The sequence below is a fragment of the Rhea americana genome, unplaced genomic scaffold (assembly GCF_003343005.1).
Source record: "Rhea americana isolate MKP2758 unplaced genomic scaffold, rheAme1 scaffold_21, whole genome shotgun sequence".
NCBI lineage: Eukaryota > Metazoa > Chordata > Aves > Rheiformes > Rheidae > Rhea > Rhea americana.
In genome coordinates this window covers 228,597-253,250 of record NW_028186258.1, presented here as the reverse complement: position 1 = coordinate 253,250, position 24,654 = coordinate 228,597, and the positions used below count along the sequence as shown (strand labels likewise).

Sequence of the window (24,654 nt, the reverse complement as noted above, 5' to 3'; positions counted from 1 at the left end):
TTAAAAAAAAAAAAGAAAACACATTACATAAGCCTAGCTTGTCCTGTCCTCTACTTACCGGTAACCCAGCTTGAATGAAGTCACCTTCTCTCCTACTGTGTTTGTTTCTRTACAGTCCAACAGGCTCAGAAAAAAAAARRARRRAAAAAAAAAAGACTAATCCTACRGATTGGTGAACCAAAGCCAGCCACCTTCCATGCATATTTGATTGCATTTCTTTGCACAGTGAAGTTGCTAGAGCATCAGCTGTTACACATACGGTCCAACAAACATTTGGCTTAAGTTAAAAACAACTGCAGAATTAGCACAGATGAGACACACAGAGTTCAGTTCTGCTCTCAACTCTCCAGCAGGCCAGTAAATAGCAGAGCCCATATTTCCTATTATTTCAGATTACTGGGCACTTCATCCGAGACACCGGGGCCCAGCTGCCCTCCCTTGGCACTTACAAGGTCGCAGAGGCCCGCTGGTTCGGCTCCCCAGCGCGCTCAGCATCATCACTTCGCAGATGAACGGGGCCAGGTACCTCAGGGCAGAAAAATCAAGGGGATTAGCAACAAGCAGCCCCCCCTCMCCCTGGCTTTGCCCCAAAAAGGGCTGAGCACAGCGCTGCTGGGGACACGGCCACCCTCTTTGGGCTGCTCTCCTCTCCCTGGCCACCCATGCAGGACTTGGGTGGCGTCAATCACACCAAAACCCCACAGATTTTAAAAAAGATTTCCAGATTTCCCCCCCCCCCAAAAAAAAAAAATAATAATCACACATTTCCAAACAAGCCTCCTTCTATTTGCATTTGAAACATTTATTTTGGGAAATACATATTAAACACTATTATTTATACAAAAATGGACTAAATTTGTCATAATGCTTGTAACCCCCAAAAGGCCATTTTAATAGATCTGGGTGACTTTTTTTTTATTGTATTATTTTTTCTTCAAAAAAAAAAAATCAGGTTATAAAGGTGAAAGCGGCATGTCTTGCTTGGCCCAGCTTGAGATACTGACTAGGGGTAAAGAAAAAAAAGTTTAAGATGACATTTGCGGAAGTGCCTCACACAAAAGATTTTCTCCCCTTTAATAGTCTTTTTTTAAAAAAAAAACACTTGAAATATATATTTTTTTCCGTTAATACACTTTTTTTTTCATTTTTGCTAAAATATAGCAAGTCAGCAAGTAAATAACTGTTCTTCCTCAACAGCTCAGTAACAATTCCTACGCGATGTTGAGGAGGGAAAAAAAAACCACCAGAGTTAAGGGGGCGAATGGATTCTCCTTGCAACGCAAAGGCGCCCGCGCACGGGCGGTCCCGAACCCCACGGTCCTTCCCGAGGCTTCCTCCTGCGCGGGTGCCGAGCTGGGTCCCGCCGGAGCTGCCGTGCTGCCCCGTTCCCGGCCCGGGCCGCCCGYGCAAGGAGCGACGCGGCAACGGCAGCCTGCAAAGCCGCTGCCGGCGCTGGGAGTTTGAGCACCCTCTTTCCTTCTCGTCACCCGTAAACGCGCTGTGCCCCAAGCGGAGACCGTCTGGTGAGCTCGGCAGGCATCCGCCAGCGGCTGGAAGATGGGATGTGCTGCTATTTTAAGCACGTGCTGAAAGATGGGTGACCTGCATGTCGGTTCATCCATTAGACGGGATACCACTGATGGATGGAGTGGACATTATTTCCCAAAGAGCCATGCAAGCACAGCTGGGGGCAGGTAGAGGCTCTGCTCCAAGACCACTCGCTCGTGCGTCATGCAGCAGTTGTTTAATTAGCCTCGTGCACGAGCTTTTCCTGCAGATGTTTTGTTATTTTATTTATTTTTTWWAAAACCAYGAGGCAGATGGTGTCAGAGCTSGTCAAAAGGAGCGTGTAAAGAAGAGGAGGTCCTACGCTACAAAACGCCGCCCCAGCCCTTCCTACGGCCAGGGGCTAACATGCAGGGCTCGGTCTGCACACGCACACGGTCCCCTCGCAGGAGGACTAGCCAAATTAGGGAGCTTGTTACATACGTACACATCACATGAGGGATCAAAAAGATTAAACCAAAAAAAGCCCTCCTCTGACTTACTGAAAAGCCCAATAATCACAAGGGTTGGGCAGGACAAAAAACTCCAGCTTCCTACCACCGCTTTGCAGAGACGTTCCYTTCTCAGCCCCCTTCAGACAAACATACTCTGAGCCTTCGACAGAAAACAAACCTTACTGAATTAAAAATAAATAYACAAGCGTTCCCAGGAAACCAGCCATATCTATGGTCCAAGCCGCGAGTGACAAGGAAGAGGAGTCTCTACAAGGAGTCGTTGTCTGGATAAGCATTTTTCCAGGCTGCAAAGACAGACAGCATAAGCCCTCCCTCTCCCCAGCCTTTCCCAACTATTGCATGGGTAACAGTCTTGAAAGGCACTTCTCCCAAAGCAGGTAGCTCTGCCTGGCCATGATTTGGTGATAGGCGAGTTAACGCCTAAACACTCCCAGTTTATTGCATGAAGGAAAGGTACAGGGRCCGGGGTGAGGGAATGGCTGGTCCTGGAGGGCTGGAGAGGGCTTGGGAGGAGGAGGAGGAGGCAGGAGACAAGTATGTCACCATCTTGCTCTCTTCATCTCACCGTACCTTGCTTCTGAAGGCTACATTCACTCGGCGCAACTCTTGCCTTCAATGGACGGAGAAGAAAACGGCAAAGCCACGGGACAAAGAGGGACTCGGCCTTCAGCAAATTCACCTGCTTCCCGTGGCCTCAGCATGGCAGGAAAGGCAGCAGGTAGGAGCTTACCCGAGACCTTCCCTCCGCTGCCGGGCTCTCAGCAGGCTCCCCATGGGCAGCAGAAGCTGGAGCGGACAGTTAGTGGGGAGAGGCTCTACCTGGTCCCGAGAGCCACGTTGGAGAACGGAGAGAGGCCAACCTCCGCGTGGGGCGGTTGCTGCCTTCCGCCGTTCCCCAGCCCTGACAGCTCCCCCAGCCCCAGRCAACACTCGGCAGAGGCTGAGGAAGAAAGTCATGCCACAAAGCGGGCAGCGCAGGGGGACGGGAGGCTGCCACGCTCTGCCCGACGAGATATGGCGCCTGGTTATTTGGTCAGTTAACATTGGCAGTGGGGGGGGAGGGGGTTGGAGAAGAGGGACAGTGGCAGAGGGTTCATATAAAAATAAASGAAGGGGGAATAGCGAGCGTGAGCGAGCAAGGTCCTGGCTACAGAGCGAGACGGGTTATATTTCGTTAGCCACCAGCTCTTTGTCGGTCACCCCATTGGAGAGCGAGCTCTGGCCTTCGTTCAACCTCTTGACCCTGTAGGCTTCAAAGTGGATGTTGCTGGTAATATCCTTTATGTTCTGCATGTGTGTCCTGAGGGAAACAGAAGACATCGGGGCCAGTTACGTCCCCCTGCGTGCACAGGGCAGGTCCATCCAGCACCATCTCTGCTACTCCAACCCAACTGCAAGCCTGCACCCCGTAACATCTGCTTGCAACCACCCTCCCCAGCCTGAATTTCCTCTCCAGCTTTACTAGTTAATGACACTTCTTCAGAGAGCAGGAGGGAAGTGGAGGCAATTACAGACAGCCTAGAACAGAAACTCTCAGTGGCACCAGCAGCCTGTGTGTTTGGCACAAGGGGATCCCTTGCTGCCTAAGGGCCCTTTTGGGAAGGCCCCAGTCCCGAGAGGGCATAGGACTGTGCCTGAAGCCCTGCACAGCTGTTTGCCAGAGCTTTTYTTGCAGCAAGTCTAGGAGGAGCCCATGCTCTCCCTGAGCAGGCCAAGGGGTTCAGCATGGACCCTACAACAATACTGTCCCCATSTGCAGAGGGAAGGGCCCAGGAGGGTGATGACTCGGAATTGGGGTAATGCATCGAGGAGGACACAGAGCTTGTGAGGGGTCACTAAAGCCAAGACCTCCAGCTGATCTTGGTAGGTGAGCTGCAGTCACACTATACCCTGCGTSCTACTGTCAAGTTCAGCTCTCCCACGTGCTCCCACTGCTTTCCTCCTCTCTTGCTCAGCAACACAGCTGAGAAAAGCACCCTTGAATGGGGCTACTCCTTGCACAGGGGCTGCTGSGGTCGTGGAGGGCGAGCCAAGCAGCCACCTGCTTCACGCTGGGCTCTCGCCTTCGTTTTGATGCCACCTGGTGACCAAAGGTTACACAAACATGGGAACAGCCCCACTGACCTGATGAGGAGGTCCCGCAGGTAGGCAAACTCACAGTGTGTCGTATTCTCCACTGGTGGGAAAGAGAAAGAAAACCATCAGCATTCACCGCACACACCAACGGCACAAGTGCAGCAGCAGCGCTGAGGAAGGAAGGGCCCTACGGAGGGTCACACTTCCCCTGCTGTCCTGCACACAGCGAGGGAGCTCTCTGCAGCATCCCCCAGCCTACAGCRTGGTTTCCCCCATCTCACCACTGTAAGTTTGAGTAGGTGAGAAACAGTGAACCATTTTCAGAGAGATTTTGAAGGAAAAGGGGAAGGGTGAGCTCTGCAGCAGGCACCAGGCATGACTCAAAAGAACAAAGTTTCATTTTTAGCTTCACCATGAATGTCCTCTGATACCTCAAGCATATCTCTGACTTTACTTCCCCATGTTGCCTACTGCAGAGGAATAATGTGATCTCCCACTGACAGAAGTATGACTGCTGTCTCAACAGGGCTTAGGAGGAGGAAAAGAGTGTTTGTAAGAGGATGGGGCGAAAAAAGCAAGAGGTCTTGCTCCACCACAATCAGTAWCGCAGCTTTTTGTTTGCCAGGCATTTGCATTTAGAGGGTCAGCTCCCTTTGTTGTGTCCGTTCCCCTACCCCAGGCTTGAACATAATGCAGAAATAACATGACAAAAACATTATTTTGCCAGCAAGACTGCCAGYGACCACTGCTGGGTCTGTGGGTCTCCCTGTGCTGAAGATGCCACATACTCTAAAGGTGAGTAGCTTTTCTTAAGCTACTCCAAAGCCCACCAAGTTCAGAGCTTCCAAGGATAGAGCACAAGAGGGCAGCAGAGCTTTAAAATACACTGATTTTTCCTGGCATCATAAGCACTCATTCAAAACAGGATTCCTATAGAGAATCATAAATGAGAGAAATCTGTAAGAAATGAAGGGGAAGAAGATAGAAGAATGGTGTTGAAGATGTGTCTGTAAGCTGCTAAAAGTYAGGGATGGGGGAAAATGTGTTGAAGCGCTGGAGCCATGAACCTTCATCTAGCCTTTAAACTGTGATTTAAAATGGAGGGGAGAAAAGGGAAGATACTAATGTGATGAAGAAGAGGGAACAGACCCCACAAGGGCACCAGTTGAGTRCATGGTGAAGCGTGCAGAGAATTACAGATGCCAGGGAAAGGCTCTGTTCTGAACTTGAGACATAGAGACGTCAGCACTGAACTCATCGGCCCTCAAATCCAGCCATCAGACATTTAATTATGTGACAAGCAATGCAACAGAAACATCAAAGTAGAMGGCCCGGAAGAAAGCAGAGATGAGAAACACAGAAGCATCATCTTCTCTCTCCACTCAACAGCCACCCTGAACTGCACAAAGGCTCAGAAACTCAGTGCAGGAGTATTGGCCAAATCATTTCCAGTCCCCCAAATACTGAGGAAGTAATTCTCTTTGGAGGGCCAGGGAAGCAGTAGGTACATCTAGATTTCTACTGCTAGTTTTGGGTCTCATCATCTTCTGCCAGGGCAATGGGATGGGCTCAGGAGGTAAGAAAACAAGGACAAGATACCTTCAATGGTGCCCCATTTGGTCTTCCTTCCAAGGATTCTTCTTCCATTAACCTGGTACTCCTGGTCACTACCCACCACTGCAAATGGGATCATTTCCTGAGCAAAGAAAAGTCATAGGTTAATTTTTCCCCCTGAAAACCAATGAGGAAACCAAGCTGGTGAGTAAAATCTCAGGTGAGGCTGTCTCCAGCCAGCTATTACAGCAAGGACTCAAGTCTGCAATGGATCCAGCTGCCGGCTGGTCCTGGGCCCCTCCTCCTACGTCTCAAGTGGTTTTCAYGGCAGTTTCATGCAACCAGACAGCCAGCCAGTGTCCAAGGCTCTTGAGCAATGTTGCTTGCTGGAAACCACAGGATCCCAGGAACCCAGCTGCAGTACCTCTCATACATCTGACCAACCTAGGCATGTCTCTCACTTTTGATTTCCCCTTAGCGACTGCTCCTAGCTCTGTGAAGCTTTCAGCTGAGATCAGACCAGRCTCCAGGAGCATGGGGCTCTGACAGAAATGAACGGCTGCTACCACCCATGKGCTGCCTGCCCCACACTCTCTCAACCTTGCATCCCTAGCTCTCTCAACCGTGGGTCAGTACCGGAGCCTCAGTCCTGTCTGCTCCCCTCCTCAAAGTCTGCTGTGCTTCAATATTTCAAGCCTTCATGTAAGACCAGAACRAAGCCTGTCCAAGCCTTGCACTTCGCTCTGGCAGGGGCTAGCATATAGCCAGCAAGCCTAGGGGAAATACTGATACTTCCCTAGGAACCTCCCCCAGCATCCAGCAACCAGCCAGTGGCAGCTCAGTTACTTCCTGATCCAAGGTAGTATCTTTTTATTTACATTTTTCTTCTTCCTYGAATTTATCCAATCCACTTTTTCTGGCCAATAAGTCATTAGCTACTCCCTGCAGCAAGTAATTCAGGTTGATGAAATCAGAGCAGCCACCGGGCAAAATCTCTGCAGCCAGCAGGGAGGTTGCTCCCTTTGCTAGCAACAGGCAGACATCAGCATTCACCGCTCCTATGAAAGGGCAAGAGGCTAAGGGACTTCCTCATCTAGTTGTTACTGAGGGCACATTCGAAGAACAGAGCTAGAAGAAAGGAGCCACGACATAGACAGCAGAAGCAATCCTCCCCAGATGCATTTCTCACCCTCTTTCTGTCCCTGCTTTGAGCTCTGGCCCCATCTTTGGTCAGACGGGGATAAGGCACAGTACCTTCAGAAAGAAAATACAGGAACTTTGCAAGAGGCTCCCAAGACATCAGCTATCAGGAGCTGCAAGCCCCCATCCAAGCACATTCAAGCCACAACACCACACACTAACCCTGAATTTCTCATTTACTAGCCGATCTTCAGAGTCTTCATCAAATTCCTTCTGAGGATACACGTCAATCCCATTGGCAAGAAGATCAGCTGTGATCTAGGAGAAGAGAAGCAGAGAAACACATGAATGAGATGTGCAAGAAGGAAGAACAGCAGCACCCCCACTACAGTGGCTGCTCCCAGCCAGCCCAAGAGGCATGTAGGAACAAACCTGTCAGGGTCCACTCTGTACTAGAAGACTAGACAGCCAAGCAGTATTATCTTCCCTTTCCTTCCTTAACACTGCCCACCTGGAGAATAGGGACTCCTGTTTAACTGCTAACCACCTATCAAGTGCTTGCCCTGGAAGCTCTAGGAGAGCCTTATGCCAAGATATGGTTCCTGTTCAGTCTGAGGAGAGAGTCTCACAGAGAGAGATGAGCTTACAAGAGCCAGGCTCTGCTTTTTCATTGAGAAGACAGTAGGAAATTACAAGTTGCACCAAACAATGGGGAACATAGTTGTCAAGGCATGTGGTGCCGGACCCAAAATTAAGAGGTTGTTTTCTAGTGTTTGCTTAAGCTCCTTGCAAAAGAAGTTACTGCAGAGTACAATCTGAGAGGGGACAGGCACACAGACAGCTCAGAGCGTAGCCAGCTCTAAGGATATTGCCTCTGTGAAAAGGGGAAAAAAAACCCCACCACACTGAAATCCAATTCCTATATGGAGACTTGGCTAATACAGCACCAGGAACACAGTGGATCAGCCTTCCTGAAGAAGCTGCCAAACCTGAATTCGTACCTGAGTGCCAGCTCCTATCACATCCTAGGGTGGTGAACTCCTCTACATAAGCCCTACATTCTCAGTTGGCAAAGGAGATATATCCAAGCCAAAGAAAACCCCTGAGCCAGGCCTCTGATCCCACCCCAAGCCAAGCCCACATACCATTTTAGGGGAACAACCCAACATAAGCCAACTCCACAGGGCAGAGGACTCCATTTGAGTAGCTCAGTGCAATGCTCACATAAGCCAGAAACCAGGCCACATGAACCAAAGGGAGGAAGCAGGCAGATTAATGCTCCATCATGACCTGTCCAGCCTGAAACAAACCCAGAAATTAAACACCTCCTCCTAACCAGTTCAACCCCTCCAAGTGCAGGCAGGGCCATTGCCTTTTGGAAGTGTGCATGCATGCACGTTGGAGCCACGTTAAAAATCCCAATCCAGATCTTAGCTGGTGCAAAACTGGATTGATTACTTGCTCCTCTGCACCAGGAGTTGATCTGGAGACTAATTTACCAAGGATGAGCCCCTTGGAGAATGGGCATGGCAGACGAGCCAGCAAGGCTGTGTTCCCCTCTCCATCTGTGAAGGATTTCAGAGGTCTGGTTACAGTCAGAAGTGTAACCAGAGATGGGGCGAGTTTATCCCGCCTGCTCTCTGGGCCACAGGCCGCTCTTCCTCGCCACTTGCACCCACTTGGCAGATCCGCGCAAGCCCAGAAGGCACGGCTCTGGGCCCCGCTGCGAACGAGACCCGCTTTTGCTACTTTAGTTCATTAGCGGCAGAGCCGACAAGCCAGATGGATTCTCCCACAGCACTGGCAACACTGTCAGCACCATTCCCACAGCACAATCTTCTGTTACACGGATGATATCAGAGGCAAACCGTGCCCAGATGGAGTTTCAGATTCCAGMCTGACTCCATAGTTCCAGCAGTCAGGCAGTCAATGACAGACACACAGGCGTGCATGTATATGCACGCGCTTGCGGCCTCTGAATGAAGCAAGCAATCTGGAAAGGCCATTGGAGAGACTAGCAGCACCTTGGACTGACACCTCTCACACCTCTTCAGCCCCCAGCCCTCCTTCCTCTCATCCTCCAGCACCAGCTCTGAACACAACTCTCCATGAGCTGGCTGACATGCTCATCAAGTCCGTCTGGATTAAGGCATAGCTCCATTTCCAGAAATCCCTTAGCTCATTGCAGAGGGAACCGCTTGCAGATTTGGGTTTCAGCCCCCAAGACTAGACTGAATATTTCAGTTCCTGACCCTGCTCTTCACAAACTGGGAAGACACTAAAATGAGCTCAAACTCAGCATGGCAACAGCACTCATGCTCTTCTGCATGGATGCGGTGAATAACACCCTAGCTAGCATGCTGTCTCCTCCAGACACTTGCACCCCACATCCCTAACAAAGATGGCTCCTCAAAACCACCCCTTTGGCAAAGCCCACTCCACCCTTTCCCCTTGCCTCACATCCCTGCTTGAAGCAGAGACGTGCAGGAAGCAAACTCCTGACCTCTGGGAGCTCAAAGGGACAGTGGAGTCCAGGACTCCAGAGCGCAAGAGGCCCACCCCACGCTTATCTTCTTTTGCTGTCTGAAACGCAAGAAATAAGAGCCTGCAGAAGTTAACTCTCTCCACTTCAGGGCAATGAGCTACCCACAGCCACAACCTCGCTCCTTTTGGAGCTCAGTTCCAGGGCAGTAGACCACAATCCTGGCAATCTTCTCTGCCACTACCCAATTCGTCTCTGWTCTGCTCAGAACTCATTGCATTGCACACGGATATGTAGGGAGCCCTGGCTGAGTGACTGGTTTTGGCAAAACCCSGTCTATTCATGCTCAAAAATGCAATTCAGACTCTTAGAACAAGACAAGAKGTGATTGATGGCTTGCTTATTTTTGCAGCAAACACTGAGGCCATCACGCCTGCAGCCACATCAGCAGCTACGGTAACGGATTTACAGTCCTCTGCCGAAACCCAGAGCAAAGCCTCTCTGCAGCACCAGACATGCATGCGTGGAGGAAACCACATGCCTTGCTGTGAATTTGAACTGACCCTTCTCAGCTCCCCACCAATGCAATCAGGGGAGCTTCATAGTTTGCTCTTCCCACAAATCTTGCCCGGCTAAGCTCAGACACACATATTTTTGCCTGGTTACTGTATTGGTGCGAAGGAAGGATTTTCCAGGCTCTATATGCAGCACTCTCCACCTTTCAGAATAATAAAAAACTGCCTCAACATAATCACAACAACAACAACATTAAAGGAAGCAGGAGGAACAGGCCCCAAGACTAAGAGTGCAAAATTTATCCTGCACTGACAACGRTCCAAGAGAAACACAAGGAACTGTTTGGAGCGAAGGCCTTTCCTGCTGCCACCTGGGATCACTCAGAGCTGCAGCCGGAGGAATGCGCCGGGCTCCCGGCCAGGCGCTCGGCTCCGCAGACCTGCGGGGCGAAGGCGGGGGGAGAGCGGGCCGGGGGAAGACGTGCAGCCCTTACCCTTTGTTTGAAGTAGTCCCTCTCCTCCAGCGTTAGCGTGTCGGCTTTTGCAATCACCGGGACAATGTTGACCACTTTGCTCAGGCGCTTCATGAACTCGATGTCCAGCGGTCGCAGCCTGCGGAAGACAGAAGAAAGGGGCTCGCGGGCGGCAAGCGAGGACCCGGGGGCTGCCGCGATCCTCAGCGGAGAGGGGGCGTTCAAAGGCTAGACGCAGAGGAGGAGTAATTTTCTTTCAGAGAGGAAAAGCAAAGGCGTTTTCCTAAAAGCACGACAGCACGCAGCTGCCTCACACAAGCGGTTCGCAGACAAACACTTAAAACGTTTCCTGTCCTCGTTTCAAAGCGCCACACTCATCCGTGAGCCCCCACCAAACCCCGAGGAGCGGCAGAGGGCCCCGACCGGATGCTCCGCCACCGAGGACCGGAGGAACTCGCCCAGAGCTACGCGAGTCCTTGGCAAAGCAGGGAGCAGAGCACGGGCGCTGGCAGCTGCAGGACAGGCTGCCCGTGACATACAACACAAATCAAGAAGGTGAAGAGCGACCACAGTGCAAAGCCCTCTCCAGGCTTGCCCAGGAGGCCACACGCATGCACACGCTGCCCGAGGACATGCCAGGTTGGCATGACCTGGCTACGGGTCGCTGTTCCTGGTCAAGCACATTCCCACACYGGGCACCAACCTGCTGTCGTGCACAAGCCAGGATTTCGACTTGTGTCCGCTGGTTCAGATTCAAAGAGGCTCTGTTAATTCTCAAGCTGATCACATGGCACAGAAGAGACTCTGCTCGTTCCAGAGGGCAAAAAAGTCAGAAAATTTCTACAACAAAAGTCTCAGCAGACCAAAGCTGCASAGATTGCATAACCTAAATAATCAGCTGCTCAGGAAATGCCTCCCTGTTAAATGCTCCTGCTGACAGCCTGTATGCGACCTCCAGTGCCACTCTCCTCGCTGCATCTCCGGGCTGCAATCCAGCTACACACAGCAACGAGGGCTCGAGGGGCCTGCCCACGACCCTGCCTCRGTACTTAGGCCCTCAGTCCTCCCTGAAGGTATTTTTATTGCTGATAGTTCCCGAACTAGCTAGATGAAAGCCTGCCTGGAGATGTCTCCGCATGCTGCAGTCTCCCCATGATGGCTCTGGAGGTGATGGGGGACACATCCCCCAGCAGCGAGCTGAACGTAAAAAGCTAGCAAGCCAGCGTAAAAAGGGAAACACCAAGGTGCCAAGCAYACAGCTTCGGCCCACAACAGATCTGGTGACGGGTGCCAGCAGGACATGACCTGATTTATCCTTGGGGAACCRGGGCAGAGGGAGGCAAAGTCACCTTTCAAAGCTATAAACTGAAACRGCAGAGCTGGGGCCAAGAACCACGTTCCCCCATTTCTAGGTCAGCCCCATTTGCAAACCAGAAGCCTGTGTAACTAAGGAAGAAGCAGGAATAAACAGGGTGGTAAATTAAAATGCTCAGGTGTAACCAGGCTCCGGCAGAGCACTGCGCAGAGGAACACGAAGCCGCRCTGCCCTGCTCGGCCTCCTGCGCAGCACCCCAGGCTGCTCTCCCGCAGCCTGCGGCGCGTGACTCATCCGCGTCCATCCCTGGCCAAATCCACTCCCCTCTCAGGCATCGGGCGCTAGCTCCGCGCCCACCGCTCCCGGCGGACTGACCCGTAACCTTCTCCGCGAGCCGCTGGAGAGCCGGGCGAGCGGCACGCRCAGCCCGGAGAGCGCATCGCTAGCACGAGGGCAAACAAGCTGCTGGCATGAGCTCAGCAGTCACGGATCACCCTGGGCTTCAGGAACAAAAGAGTTTGGCTATTTAAATAAATAAATAAAGGGAATAAAGCACACAGGGGAACCTCCATGGACACATCTAAGCAGACTGCTGCTGGCAAACATTGTTTGGAGCTCTGTATAATGTATTTCCCAGACCTCCAAGAAAGCAATGCACTTATATTCCCTTCCCAGCAGATTTCTTTCTCCTCCTTTCTCTTTGCTATTTTCAAACAATTTTTCCCCCTTAAAAGCCTCTTCCCCACTGAGACTATGTTCCTGACTCTTTCATCAGCTTTTCTTTTAAAGAGAAGACCAGGATGCATAGGCAGCCCATGCAGATGGACTCAAAAATCAACCAGGCATTTGCATTTCAGCTCAGACTGCTGCATAAGAACCCCGCTACCAAGCTCTCATTGATATGTGGAGGATGCCAGAAGCACCCTGCAAGTCTAACAGCAGCACGCAAAGCCATACCCAGCCCACATCCTGCAAGCAGCCTCTGAGCTCCAGGTCCACAAGCACTCACCACCTCCCTGGTGCTCTGCAAGTACCTGGTCTATAGGGGTAACCTCAGCACCTCCCAAGAGGGGCACTCAGGCAAACAGAACTGCCAGTGAGGATTTGAAGGTGATGAAGTACCAGAAAACCTGCGACACAACTCACACAAATAGCAGTGAGGCTACAAGAAAGAGTAAGGGACTGTCTTACAAACACCATTAAGTAGACACCACCAACAGACAGATCTTCAGGATATTTCAGAGGAAAAAAATAAATAAATTAGCAGTTGCAGTCCTAGCCAAATTACTTGAAAAGCAATTCTCAGTAATCAAAGTAAACAGCCTTTTCTCCCTGGCCTGTATGTGCTTTTTACCCSAGTAGGGAAGGCTTACTCCAGCGAGCATAACGCTCAGTCCATCAATTCTCCTCCAAAGCCTGTGGGCAGCATCAGAGGCAGGAAGCAGCGGGGCCAAGCACAGGATGCCGAGCTTGGGAGTCACCGCACAAGGCTGTTCTTGCTGTGGACCTTGGAGAAATCCCAGCCCCTGACCTGGCTCCCCTCATCTTACAGCAGGGATCACGTCCCACGCAGCCGCGAGCGGGGCTGACACCGGAATCCATGCGCTGAACCCGAGCGCTCTCTCGAGCAACATCACTCTCCTTGAAAAAGCCTGAACAGTCCTGGTCAACAGGAGGGAAAGCAAAGGACTCTACTGAGAGGCAAACTGTATGGCTTAGACTACTGTACAGGTTTCTAGATATYCCACTAATTGCTGCTGCAAAGCCTCCTTTTAAACATTTTAGATTTTTGGAAAAGATACTTTTCACTAAGACTCACTCTGGCATGAGACCCTTAGCTAGAAGTCAYGGCCATTCGTCTGTAGATGCCAAAGGACACTGAATGGCTTTAAGGAAATCACAGGCGYGCAGAACTTAATTTGCACATTCACTAATAGCTTTGTGCAGTCACAGGCAGGTACAGTCAAGGTCACAACAGGGCAAGCACAGACCTAATTCATCTCAAACTCCTTCTGCAAGGCGCAGCCCAAGATAGCAGTGACTGGTACCTGCAGGGACYGGTTTTGGTGCTTAACGACTACTGTCACAAGCCGCAGGCCCAACAGCACTGCACTCAGCTGGGTATTTGAACCAAATTCACCTCTACAAGGTGCTGATGCCAGAACCTGAGGAGGATTAGCAATTAAATCATTATATATACAAATAAGCAACGCAGCAAGAGAAAATGAGTTGTTTTATCCACAGTGCAAGGCATCTATGCAAACAGCTTTTTCACAAGCACATCCCCAAAGAAGGGCTGTAGTTCAAAAATAAAAAGCGTGTTTTTCTTCCCCTACTCAAGACAGTCACCAGAACTGTACACTCCTAACTAGGCACACACGCTTCAGACTTGCTTGGGGGGGGGAAGACTGAAAGACTTCTAAAGGAGGGTGGATGAGCTGCAGCAGGAGCTGCTGCAGGCAGCAAGAGCTCCAGTTGGTGCCAGGTGCTCCCCATTCCCTCTTGTTTAGGGAATCCAACCTGGGTTAGCACACGTTATTTCTGCATACCACCAGCCATTGCRCACAGCACAGACAGCCTCCGAGTGGAGGCTCATTCCTGCTGGTTGCCTTGAAATGCCATTATAGGAATAAAAATCCACTGTGAGCTTCAGAGTTATTTCCTTTTGGTTAAGTCCAAGATCCAACTAGTAGCAAGAATTTGGGCTGCGCATTAAACAAATACCAGCAAGCATCTAGCAGTCACCCAAGCCCCAACACCGGGACCTGTCTGTCTGCTGCATGAATCTAGCTGGCAGCAGCGCTGCAGGGCCACGAGCCAGGTGGGAATCTAGCCCTCTCTGCTGCAGCACCGCTGGCTTTGCCAGGGGACAACAAGAAGGGAAAGGACCAGCAAGGCATCAGGACATCAAGCATCAGTTTTGGTATACCCAGAGAACGGGGCTGCTGAGAAAGATGAGGCAGGATTTCAGAGTCACTTCACATGGGTCGCTGCGGTGGAATTTATTGGGTGGCAAAGAACGAGGGCTTTGCTGCTGCAGCCAGAAGCTCTTGCCAGCACATTACTTAGCCTTTGCAAACATGGTTTTACAGCAGTGTTACAAGAAGGACAGCGTGTGTGCAAACTAGATTGGTTATAAAGCCTGTCCCGCACAGGGAGGCAGCAAAGGCACAAAGCCTACATTAAACGCTACAAGAAACTCATGTGAAACTGCCTCCCAAACCTCTGTTTTCCAAAAAGAGCACGAACCTCGGGGACTACACTGCAATATCAGCTACGTTCTTCAACAGGGGCATTGACATTAACATCCACGGACCGAGGACAACACTAGGGAAAGCATGTCCGTGGCGATGAGAAACACCACCCGGGCTTTGCAAGCGGACAGACAGGAACCCCAGTCCTYGCTTGAGCTCTCAGAGAAACAGCATTTCCCACAGATTTCTCCCTCCCAGTGAGGTTCCCCCCTCGGGGCTCCCCAGCTTCTCTAAAGCCTCCTGTTCTTCATTTTATCTCTAACCCCCCTGCAAGAGGGGCTCAGGAGCCAGATGTCCACTCTGGCACCTGGGCAGGAAACCACAGCCCTGAGAGCAACCCAAGCTGCAGCCCCCAGCTGGGGTATCAGGCTACGCATGGCCCAAGGCTGTTTCAGGGAAAGGAGTATCCATGTACGGCTCAGCAACAAAGTCCCTCCAACGGCAGGGCTAGTTCTGATATTGGAAACACATGTTCTTCGGAGAGAAAGAAAAAAAGCAGCTGAACTTCCACGCAATTACTGTTAGCCAGAGAGCTGGTGGGTGAGAGAAACCAGAATGCACCGCTCGAGAGGCTCAGGCAGGGGCCGGGGCCAGCCGCTTGACATCGGTGCCTCCCCCACACGTGACGGCCACACATGCAACGAGAGCCGGGGGGAGAGCTGGGTTTCCCAGGGAGGGGGAGCTGCCCGGGGAGCGAAGCCTGCACTCTGCCTCAACGTTTGCAACCCCCCGCTGCTGCACGCAAGGGTTCAAGCACTGCCCTCCACAGCAAGCGCGTGGCCTGCGAGCGTTAAATGCCTGAAGTGCTGGAAACAAAGCTAGAGCGTAGCTAGTGCTGCAATACTCCAAACCCACCAAGGCAGGGTTTGCAGACACAGTTCTYGTAGATGAGCAGGATCAACAAGCCGAACGGGTCTAAAAACATCATCTCCCTTTTAAAAATGTTCTACTTTATCAGACTGTCCCATGACAGAACGTCCCACGAGGAKCAAAGGCCACAAGCAGAGGGAGGCCAGGGTGTAAAGATAAAGCCATGCTCATACTGGAAAGTCTGAGGACAGAGTCCCTTGCAGACCATAGTGGTGGTGCTGTATCTGCTCCACCYGATGAAGATGCTGCTGAGCATCCTGCTCTCTCCTCCGAGAGGAGACTTTAAGGCCTCATTCACCCAAGTAAGCTTTGCTTGTTATAGAACAGCATAACTGACCCATGCAGTCATCTTATTCCAGCGAGGAATGCATTTTTGGTCTAGCCACTGACACAAGCAAAACAAAATCTTTTCTRCTGGAATGAAGTTCTGCACGGGGAAGTGGAAAAAGCTGCACTTAATACAATTCTGGCAGTTTAAGTTTACTTTTAAAAACAGAGAAAGAAATCCCCACACAGACAAAGCCAGAAGTGGAAGGAACTGACACGAATCAAAAGGAAACTCAGGCCTCATTTTAGGTTATGATACTTCAAGTCAGATTTTGCAAGATATTTTAAGTGCCCAAGATATTCACTGAGGGCTACAAGTCTGAAAAAAAAGTTAGAGATCCGGCTCTTTGATGCTGTCATTTGAGAAGTGCCAGAGACAGGAAAGCTTTGCGTGGAATAACCTGCATCTCACTTGCAGACTAATCAAAAAATCTACCAAATGCTCTTAAAGGGTTTGGGTGTTCTCTTGCTCGGTACAATTGCCCTAGGACAACTGGCTTCTCTCCTTACAAAGGCAGGGTTGCAGCCAAAAAAACGTTTTTCCAGCAGTCACTGCAAWGGTGGCCTTCCCACCAAATTCCAGAGCTCACTGACTGGTGTCCATCACTGGCCAAGCAAGCAACTCAGTTGTTTGCTTTGCTTCTGTCAAAGTTCTGCCTGGCTAAAGCAGCTTTGCCACGTTCTTGCAAAGACTCTAGATGCAGAAGGAAGCTGGCTATGGCTTTAGGAACGACAGGCTTCACATGTGCCGTTTGTGGGGGACTCCAAGCCCAGCTACGATGCTGCTCCTGATGATTCACAAGAGCATACAAGACATCGCCAGACTTTACGCGCTTCAGCTAGGGGTTTTTGAAGGGCATCTGAGTTCCTTCAAGTCTTTACAGAGARACAAGTGGATGCAGATGATGACTCAGAGCAACTAAGTTAGGTGAGACTGAGAGTAGGAGACTGAAGCACACACAATTTGAGTGGGGACAGGTCCCCATTGCCACCCTGGAGGAAAGGCATGCTCCAAATAGAGAGGGTACGTACGAGTGGCCAGTGGCTGGGATGAAGTATATACAGCAGTGCACCCTGGTGTCTGGGATCCGTTTCTTCCGGTTAATGTTGATTTCCTCCTGCAGATACTTCTCGTACTGGTCATTGATGAACTTCATGATGGGCTGCCAGCTACAGAGAGACAAACACACGACATGGGTTTTACGTGAGCAATCTGGACCACCCTCATCCTCCCAGCTAGCCTGACTCTGCAAAGCGGAGTCCTCAGAAGTGRATCTCATCGAATCCCATTTAAACACACAAGGAACCTTTCAGTTCCCGTCAGCTCCCATTCATTCAGCAACTGCAGGAAACAGGAATCACAAACCTCACGTGTTCACCACTTGGCAACTCCTTATACTCCTTACACTGCGGGAGTAGTAGATCTTGTTTACTGTCTCTTTTAAAGAGCAAGTGCCTAGAAATTCCTCCCTTCTCTACTCCAGSGGATGGCTGCCTAAAAACAGAATCCTTCCTCTCTCTTTTTCCTTTCCCTCTACTTTTGCACTGCCTCCTCCAAGAGCAAGAGGAGTTCCGAAGCATCAAATCTCATGAGTCCACCCATCCCATCTCACAGTAGAAAAGGGAGTTATGATTGCCCAGTCTGTTCCAGTACTGAAGGATTAAGATGGTGGAGGAGACACCGCCAGCCTGACACTGCCAGACCCCTGGTCTCACCATCCAAAGCGGATCTCAAAGTCCTGGTAAGGAACCTCTCTTTTTTTTTTTTTTTTTACTTCTGGGAAAATGCAGCAGAGCAGTTAGCAATTGCCCGCCCAGAGCATAGGACACCTTTGGATGATCCACAAAGTCTACTGTGAGATGACAGAGTATCTATGGGTATCTGAAGAACCCAACTATAGGAAAAGGGATCGTAGAAAGGAGAGGAGATGTGAAGGCACACAGTTACAGAAAGAGACTTCCCTTTCTTTCCAGTAGTAGAAACACACACACATGTGTGGTCAAGAATTCACCACGTCCATGTGAGCAACCCAACTGYGAGCAGTCGCAGAGGACAGCCTTGCCTAGCTCCAAGGAGGAATACATWAAGCACAGAGAAAGCCGCTGTCCCAGGGACTCGTTGCAGAGTTCAGCCTTTAGGACCCGTGAACAAGGTCACGGGACCGGTCAGCCCAGCACAGCAGCTGATCCCAGCAGAGAACAAAGGTTGTCTCATGCCAGAAACAGCAGGATGTTTGTGGATTCTAACAGGGCTGTTGTAGGGCTCCACTGAGCCCCTGAGAGCACAGCACTGTCTCTGAGATGACAGGCTGGACGGGAGGATACGTTGTCACAGGGAGATACGCTTTTCTCCCACCTCTCTTCACGCCATCCAMACCAACCTCTCTTTGCTTCTCCAGCCTCTACAGAGCAAGGCTAGCCTAGCCTGCTCTATCCTAACAGCACTCCTTATCTCCTCAGGAGAGAGAGGAATGGTGGTGTCCTCATAGCCCGAGCTGAGGCCCGCAGTGCTCCCGCTCAGCCTTCTCACCAGTTCTCGTTGTTGATGTGGTCTCCAAAGCCCGGGGTGTCAATGACTGTCAGCTTCATGCGAACTCCCTTCTCTTCAATCTCTGAAACAGAAAAGCAGGCAGCGGCTGTGKGAGGCAAGTACTGATGAGCACTCAGGCCAAGCCTGCCCTCCTGAAATCTGGTGATGGATATAGCACCACATCAGCCCTGAAGCACAACACCCATGACCACCTTAGTTGGCCCCTTCCATCATAATTAAATCAATGCTAGTGAATAAAGGGAAAAGATGATGAGTTTGCTTGGTCCAGCAAGCACCTCTGGATGGTCAAGTCCCTTCAGACAGATGACAAGAGTGAAGGTTTCCAATCCCAGAAAGCCTCTGGAGAAACAAGATGCAGTGACCAAACGTCAAACCACCAAGCAGGATCTGCAGAGACTCACCATGAGTGATGGATTTTATTTCAATGGTCTTGGGGATCCGCTCTTCAGAAGTTGGCTGTACAGATTTCCGGCTGATTTTGGATTTAAAGAGGGTGTTGATTAATGTGGACTTCCCCAAGCCACTCTGACCTGGAAAACAGCAAGATAAATAACAGTTTACATTTACAGATCACCCTTTTAGGGAATGGCTGATGCCACCCACACTGGGACAGATTCAGCCTGCACCGGCTCTGCACAAGGGAGGTAAAAAGTGCAACTGCAATAAAAGACTTGTTAACCACAGGTGTACGAGGACAGCGAGGACAACCACAGATCGCTTTGGGGGTGTGGGCAGGGTGGCTCCCTAAGYATCGTGCCAGGGCCATGTTACGCAGGGCAAGCACCTCCCCATGCAGCTGCACCTGGGAAAGCAGAACAAGGGCCATATTTTAGCATCAAGCACAAACCACAACAGCTTGGAGGATGGGCAGGCTATGGACACCCTCAGGGGCTGCAGAGCTCACATTTGCTTTAACAGCTGGTGCTCCAAGGCTGCGGTTACATATACAACCCTGAAGGACAGGATAGCATGAAGAAGCTCCAGGGAAGGAGCATCATTTGGCTTAAGGCTCTTGCTGCTGGACAGACACGTAGAAGTAGGGCCTGGAGGGCTCTGGCCAGAATCTGCAGCTGGATACACCCAGCACATCTGTATCTGTGCCCTCCTGCAGGCTCTTTGGGAAACACCAACAAGTCAGGATGGGGTTAATGAAACAACCCTCAAACTTACAGCAGTATCACAAAGAGAGCATAAATTAACCCCAGGATTGACTGGCTCTTTCAGCAAAGACACAAAGCAGCTGTCCAACTCAAGCAGAAGGCCTGATTTAATGGGTCACCAGGCAAAAGAGCCTCTTAAGAACGCAACTGCACCGGCAAAGCCTGTGCAAATCAGCGTTTCAGGAGGAGGAGCGGACGGGAGCCCAACAAAGCCCTGGGAGAGGCGCTAGCCCGGCCTGCGGGCAGGGAACTGTGTCGCCGGCGCTGCAGGCACCCAGGGAGGACACTCAGCGCGGGGCAGCTCGGGAAACAAGCAGCTTTGCAAGGCCTTCAAGGCTTGAAAGCAGGTGACAGAAGCCGCGGCCATTCGTTACCCATTGCTGTCACTCGTCGCCTCACTTGCTTTTGCAATCAGACAAGACCCTGGGATGCACAGACCCTCTTAGACAGCTCTAGACTGGCAGCATCTTTGAGTCAAAAGAAACCCTACCCCATTCTACGACTTCTGAAAAAAATAGCATTTAGGGAGAAACATTTTCACACTTTTATACCCCAGAGCTGAGACAGATCAGAGCAGAAAGGACACGGTCAGCTCCCAAGTCTCCAGAGAAGCTGTCCCACGACCTCAGAGAGCAATCTTTGCAAAGAGAACAGAGCAATTCCTCCAAAGCCGGGGAGTAGATGCTCGGCCCCAGAGCAGACGTCCCGCGCGCTCTGCCATCAGCGTGGAGCTCCTGCGGGAGCCTCCGCCGGGCCGCCGGACTGGCCCGCTCCAGCCAGCAGGACAGCCACCGCAACGCCGTCCCCGTGAGCAGAGCCTTTGAGCGCGCGAGACGAGCCGGCTCCGGCACCCGGCTCCGGCACGTGCTGAGGCTCTTACGGCCTCCGACGCACCGGCCAGGTTGCCAAAGGCGCCAAGAGTTAAACTCGTGGCCTCCAAGCGTGGGGTCGGCCAGCGCTTTAGCACTAGGCATCAATTTTTGGCACCGACTCCCAGCGCTGTTGTAACATGGGAGATTAAATCAGTCTGCTCCCATTTCGGTGATTATGCAGCAATTAAAAGCCGAGCTTACAACTTGGCTCCCCGTCTCTGCAACCCAGCGCAGGAAAACCCTCTTCGTCAGCAACTACCACAGCTGCGTGAGAAGAGGAACTCATGGATCAGGCTGGGGTCAAACACTCCTGGTCTTCAGCTGCCTCAAGAAATGCAGGGCAAAGCAGAAACGGGCCTGAGAGCTGCACACGGTCAGCACAAAGCCCTCGCCGCTCTGCTAGCAATTAGGAGTCCTGCGTGGGGCCCGGGGGGAACAGGGGGGACGCACGGCTAAAATCCGCGGCAGCCGCTGCGTCTCTGCCTGCCCAAACCGCTGGAGCCTGGAAAGGGAACAGAAACGAGGGCCGCGGGCGGCGGCGGACCCGGCCTCCGGCTCGCCGGGCGACTCCGCTGCGGCGGGGGCCGATCCCCTCCTCGCCGCTCACGACCTAAGGCACTGCACGGACGGGCGTTTTAACGCGCGGGCTTCGAGCTCAGGCCGCACGGGAATAAAGGAGCCAAACGAACCCTGCGTAGAAAGCCTGGAGCCCCTGGACGCCCCCAAAGCCGACCCTGGAGGAACACCCCGCTGCCTGCCCGCCGCGGGCCCCCAACGCTGCCACGAATTCCCCAGCCGGCGAGCGGCCAGCCCGGAGCCTGCCAACGGGAGGACACCGTTTCCCAGCCGCTCCGAAGCGGGGGGCTCGTCTAACCGCGCGGGCGCCGCCGGGGCCAAGCCGGGTGCTTTCCGAACGGCCCTCATCTGCGAAGCGAGAAAGCAGAGGAGCCTTCTTCTCGGCGCAAACGGCTCGTGGAGGGAAGGGGGGGGGATGCCCAGGGTAACCCCAGAGCTGCGAGCCCACGCCGTGCCCGGGGGGAGGCAGCTGGACGCCTCTTCCGCAACGGCAACGGGGGGGTTTAGTTCACGCGGTTTCAGCTGCAGGCTTTTAAGAGCAACGCTGTAACCCTCCTCCCCAGGGAGGGCAGCTGAACTGGCTGCAAAAAGCTGGATCCGTAAAAAGAGAAAAAGCCACAGGGACTTGCAGGAACTGGTTTTGCCATGACCTGGTTTACAGTAATTCCCTCGCTTGAGTCCTGTGGAGACTTAACCTTTTATCAGGGACCAGTCTGTGTATAAGAAAACAGAAAAGGAAAGCGCAGGGCATCAGCAGAGCCCAATGGGAAGCTACAGCGCAGTGATTTTTTTTTTCTTTTAAAGCAGAATTAGCAAATTCTTTGCACGATGCCCTCCTCTAGCTCCAGTTCCCCGGAGTTTTTTTGCGGAGGCAGCCGTGACTCCGGGGCAGCAGCAACCCTACACAACCCATGACAYGAGCAAGCGAGGTGGAAGGACCCCCCCAACCAGGCCGCAGGTCACGGCGCGGGTTTTACACCTCTCTTCCCTCCGCAGCTCCCTCGCGCAAGGGCCGGCGAAGGCCTGCAGAACATCAGGGAGAGCCGCTGCTCTGCGCGGCCGCCCCGCCGGGGAGCACAGAGCAGCTCAAGCAGACCCGGGAGAGACTCTGCAGGCCAAACGCACGCCAGGGACGTCTCTCAACAGATGCACTGATTCCAAATTTCCCTCTCTTGCACAGCCTCCTGCGGCGTATCTCCAGGCACACGGGCATACACAAGAGCGCGTTTCGCTGGTGACTTGTTTGTACGGTCACTTTTAACTTGAAACGAGCCCGTCTTCCACCCCTCCTTCCTAACACGTAGCAAACCTGCAGGATGCCCTGCTTCCCCCCTGCGCTGTTTTGGGTCCCCAAAGGCACCGTTGCTACGCAAAAGCCAGTCAAGCTGAACAGCCCAGCCAGACCCCTCTAGGTGTTTATTTGCACCAGTAAATCACACGTGGCTTTTCTTCACTTGCTTAGAAAGATCTTTGCTCCCTCTACCTTGTTACCCCTCAAATCCAACAGCTATTAGCAAGCGTTTCACGCRTTGCCACACAACGTGGAGAGCTGGAATGGGAACCAGGAGCTGGCTATCGGCTCGAACCCCTCCGCAGCTGCACACCGAGGACGCTGCGGCCGGCAGCGAGCGTTCGCACTACCCAGCGCTGCGCCAGGCGCCCCGTAAACGCGTGAGCAGCGGTGTCCGTCAAACCGGTGGAAATACCGGCAGAGATCAGTGCTCCACCATGCCAACGGCAGCACGCGCCGAKAGTCCTAACACGCGCGTGGGAAGGTGCGTGCAACCACCCTGAGCAGCAGGCCTTTCCCAGCTGCTGAGCTTTAGCGATAACTGAATTCAACGCAGCTCCCTGGAAGCAGGATTTGCTGATTCCTAGGGCAAAGGCTCCAGCATTGAAGCTTAACAGCTGTTCCCAAGGAGGACAAACATTGTCACACAAAAAAAAATAAACAACTTGTTGAGCATGTTCGTGAGTAGCCAGCTCAGGACATGTGAGGAAGAACTCACCGACAACCATGATGTTGAACTCGAACCCCTGCTTCATCGCTTTCCTCCTCATCTGCTCCAGGATGGCATCTATCCCCACGTAGCCGAAGTCTGCAGCAGGCTTCTCCGGCCGCGTCGGCGCTGCCTGCTTGAGGCCGGCATCTCTGGGAGCGTCCGTCATGCTGGGCGCGTAGCTGGGAACTGCCTCGGGACCTGCAAAGGCAAACAGAGCAGTCAGGGGCGGCACGCAGCACGGCGTGACTGCCGAGCGCAGGGCAACGACGCTCCCCCTGGCAGGCAATGAAAGGAGCTGCCTGGCACATCCGAAGCGGGAATAAAGCACATGCTGTATCACTGCTAATAACAACAGCAAATGTGCACCGGAAGGCCAAGAGGGGACAGGCACGCAAGAGCTTTCTTTGCCTGCAATTACTTCAAATTTGGGATTCCGCATCTTAATTTTTCCTGCTCTCTGCATGCGTTGCGAGGTCTGCTCGAGCAGAACACATCAAAAGGACTCTATAATTACAACGCTACACTGATTGCCAGTATAAATGCCTTGCAGCCACGTTTCAGGGAACTGGGTGGCTTTCTGTCAGACACAGAAGTTTTCTGCATCTACTGACACACGTCCCCTTCTAGCTTCAGCTGAAACGATGTGGAGGCTGCTGTCCCCAGCTCACCTCCAGCTCCTACTGTTGTACATAAGCCTGCTGAAAAACTGAAAAAACGACACATCCACAACCACAGAAGGGGCTACGTCATTTGATGCCTATGTAGTAACGAACCTTTTGTGATACTGCTGATACCCATCAGGGCAAACCAAGCCCTTTGACCTTCCAAAGGGCCGGAGCACTTGACCCAYGTGCAAGGTGGCTACAGAGTTTGCAGGTTCACACAGCAGTTGGGCACTGCTACTCTTAAGACAGGTATCTGTGGAGCTACCTGCCTCATTTAGCACCKTCTTAAAAAAGACCATCCACTCGCACAGGCAACAGATGTGGAAGCATCCGCTGCCCAGAAGGAAGACCTGCAGCTCCTACCGAGCAGTGCCACCTGATCACACCTAGGCACAGCGCCTCCCTGCTCGGGCTGCTTCCGCTCTGCAGGTATGGAGACACACAGGAGACATCTCAACGCAGAGCACAAACTCAGCCACAGGTCCCAGCCAGTTCCTTGCTGGAACCACGAAACATGCAGAAGAACTGAGCTCCTCTAATGTAGGCACAGAGAGAGAAGCAACTGAGATTGTAGGAAAATACACTCATAAATCCTTACTCCTGCAAGCTGCTTGCTGATCAATGCCCAAGTCCTTGGATCCATCAGCCCGAGTAAACTATTTTAATTTCTTTTTGCAAAGCTTCATAGGTCCTCATTTACAATCCTGAAAGCAGGAACACAGATCTTAGCTCCTTGCTTGTTTGCCTAACTCTGCTGTTATTTTTGGCCTTTTACGAGGTGCTACATGTTTTCTTCTCCT

The 24,654-nt window shown here is 52.1% G+C and overlaps 1 protein-coding gene across 6 annotated transcripts in view; it reads right to left on the bottom strand.

Moving 5' to 3' along the window:
• Positions 1 to 781: 781 nt before the first annotated feature.
• The window catches only part of SEPTIN9 (septin 9), a 166,921-nt gene continuing 143,048 nt past the window's right edge, over positions 782 to 24,654 (bottom strand). For all 6 annotated transcript variants that reach the window (XM_085304414.1, XM_085304415.1, XM_085304418.1 and 3 more), the window contains 9 exons: positions 23,196 to 23,387; positions 18,980 to 19,108; positions 18,558 to 18,639; positions 17,060 to 17,197; positions 10,283 to 10,400; positions 7,014 to 7,109; positions 5,697 to 5,793; positions 4,146 to 4,197; positions 782 to 3,321 (listed from right to left, as the gene is read on the bottom strand). In XM_085304414.1, the coding sequence (XP_085160540.1) occupies positions 3,186 to 3,321; positions 4,146 to 4,197; positions 5,697 to 5,793; positions 7,014 to 7,109; positions 10,283 to 10,400; positions 17,060 to 17,197; positions 18,558 to 18,639; positions 18,980 to 19,108; positions 23,196 to 23,387 (1,040 nt within the window). In that variant the 3' untranslated portion in view covers positions 782 to 3,185. The remainder of the gene's footprint in view (positions 3,322 to 4,145; positions 4,198 to 5,696; positions 5,794 to 7,013; positions 7,110 to 10,282; positions 10,401 to 17,059; positions 17,198 to 18,557; positions 18,640 to 18,979; positions 19,109 to 23,195; positions 23,388 to 24,654) is intronic.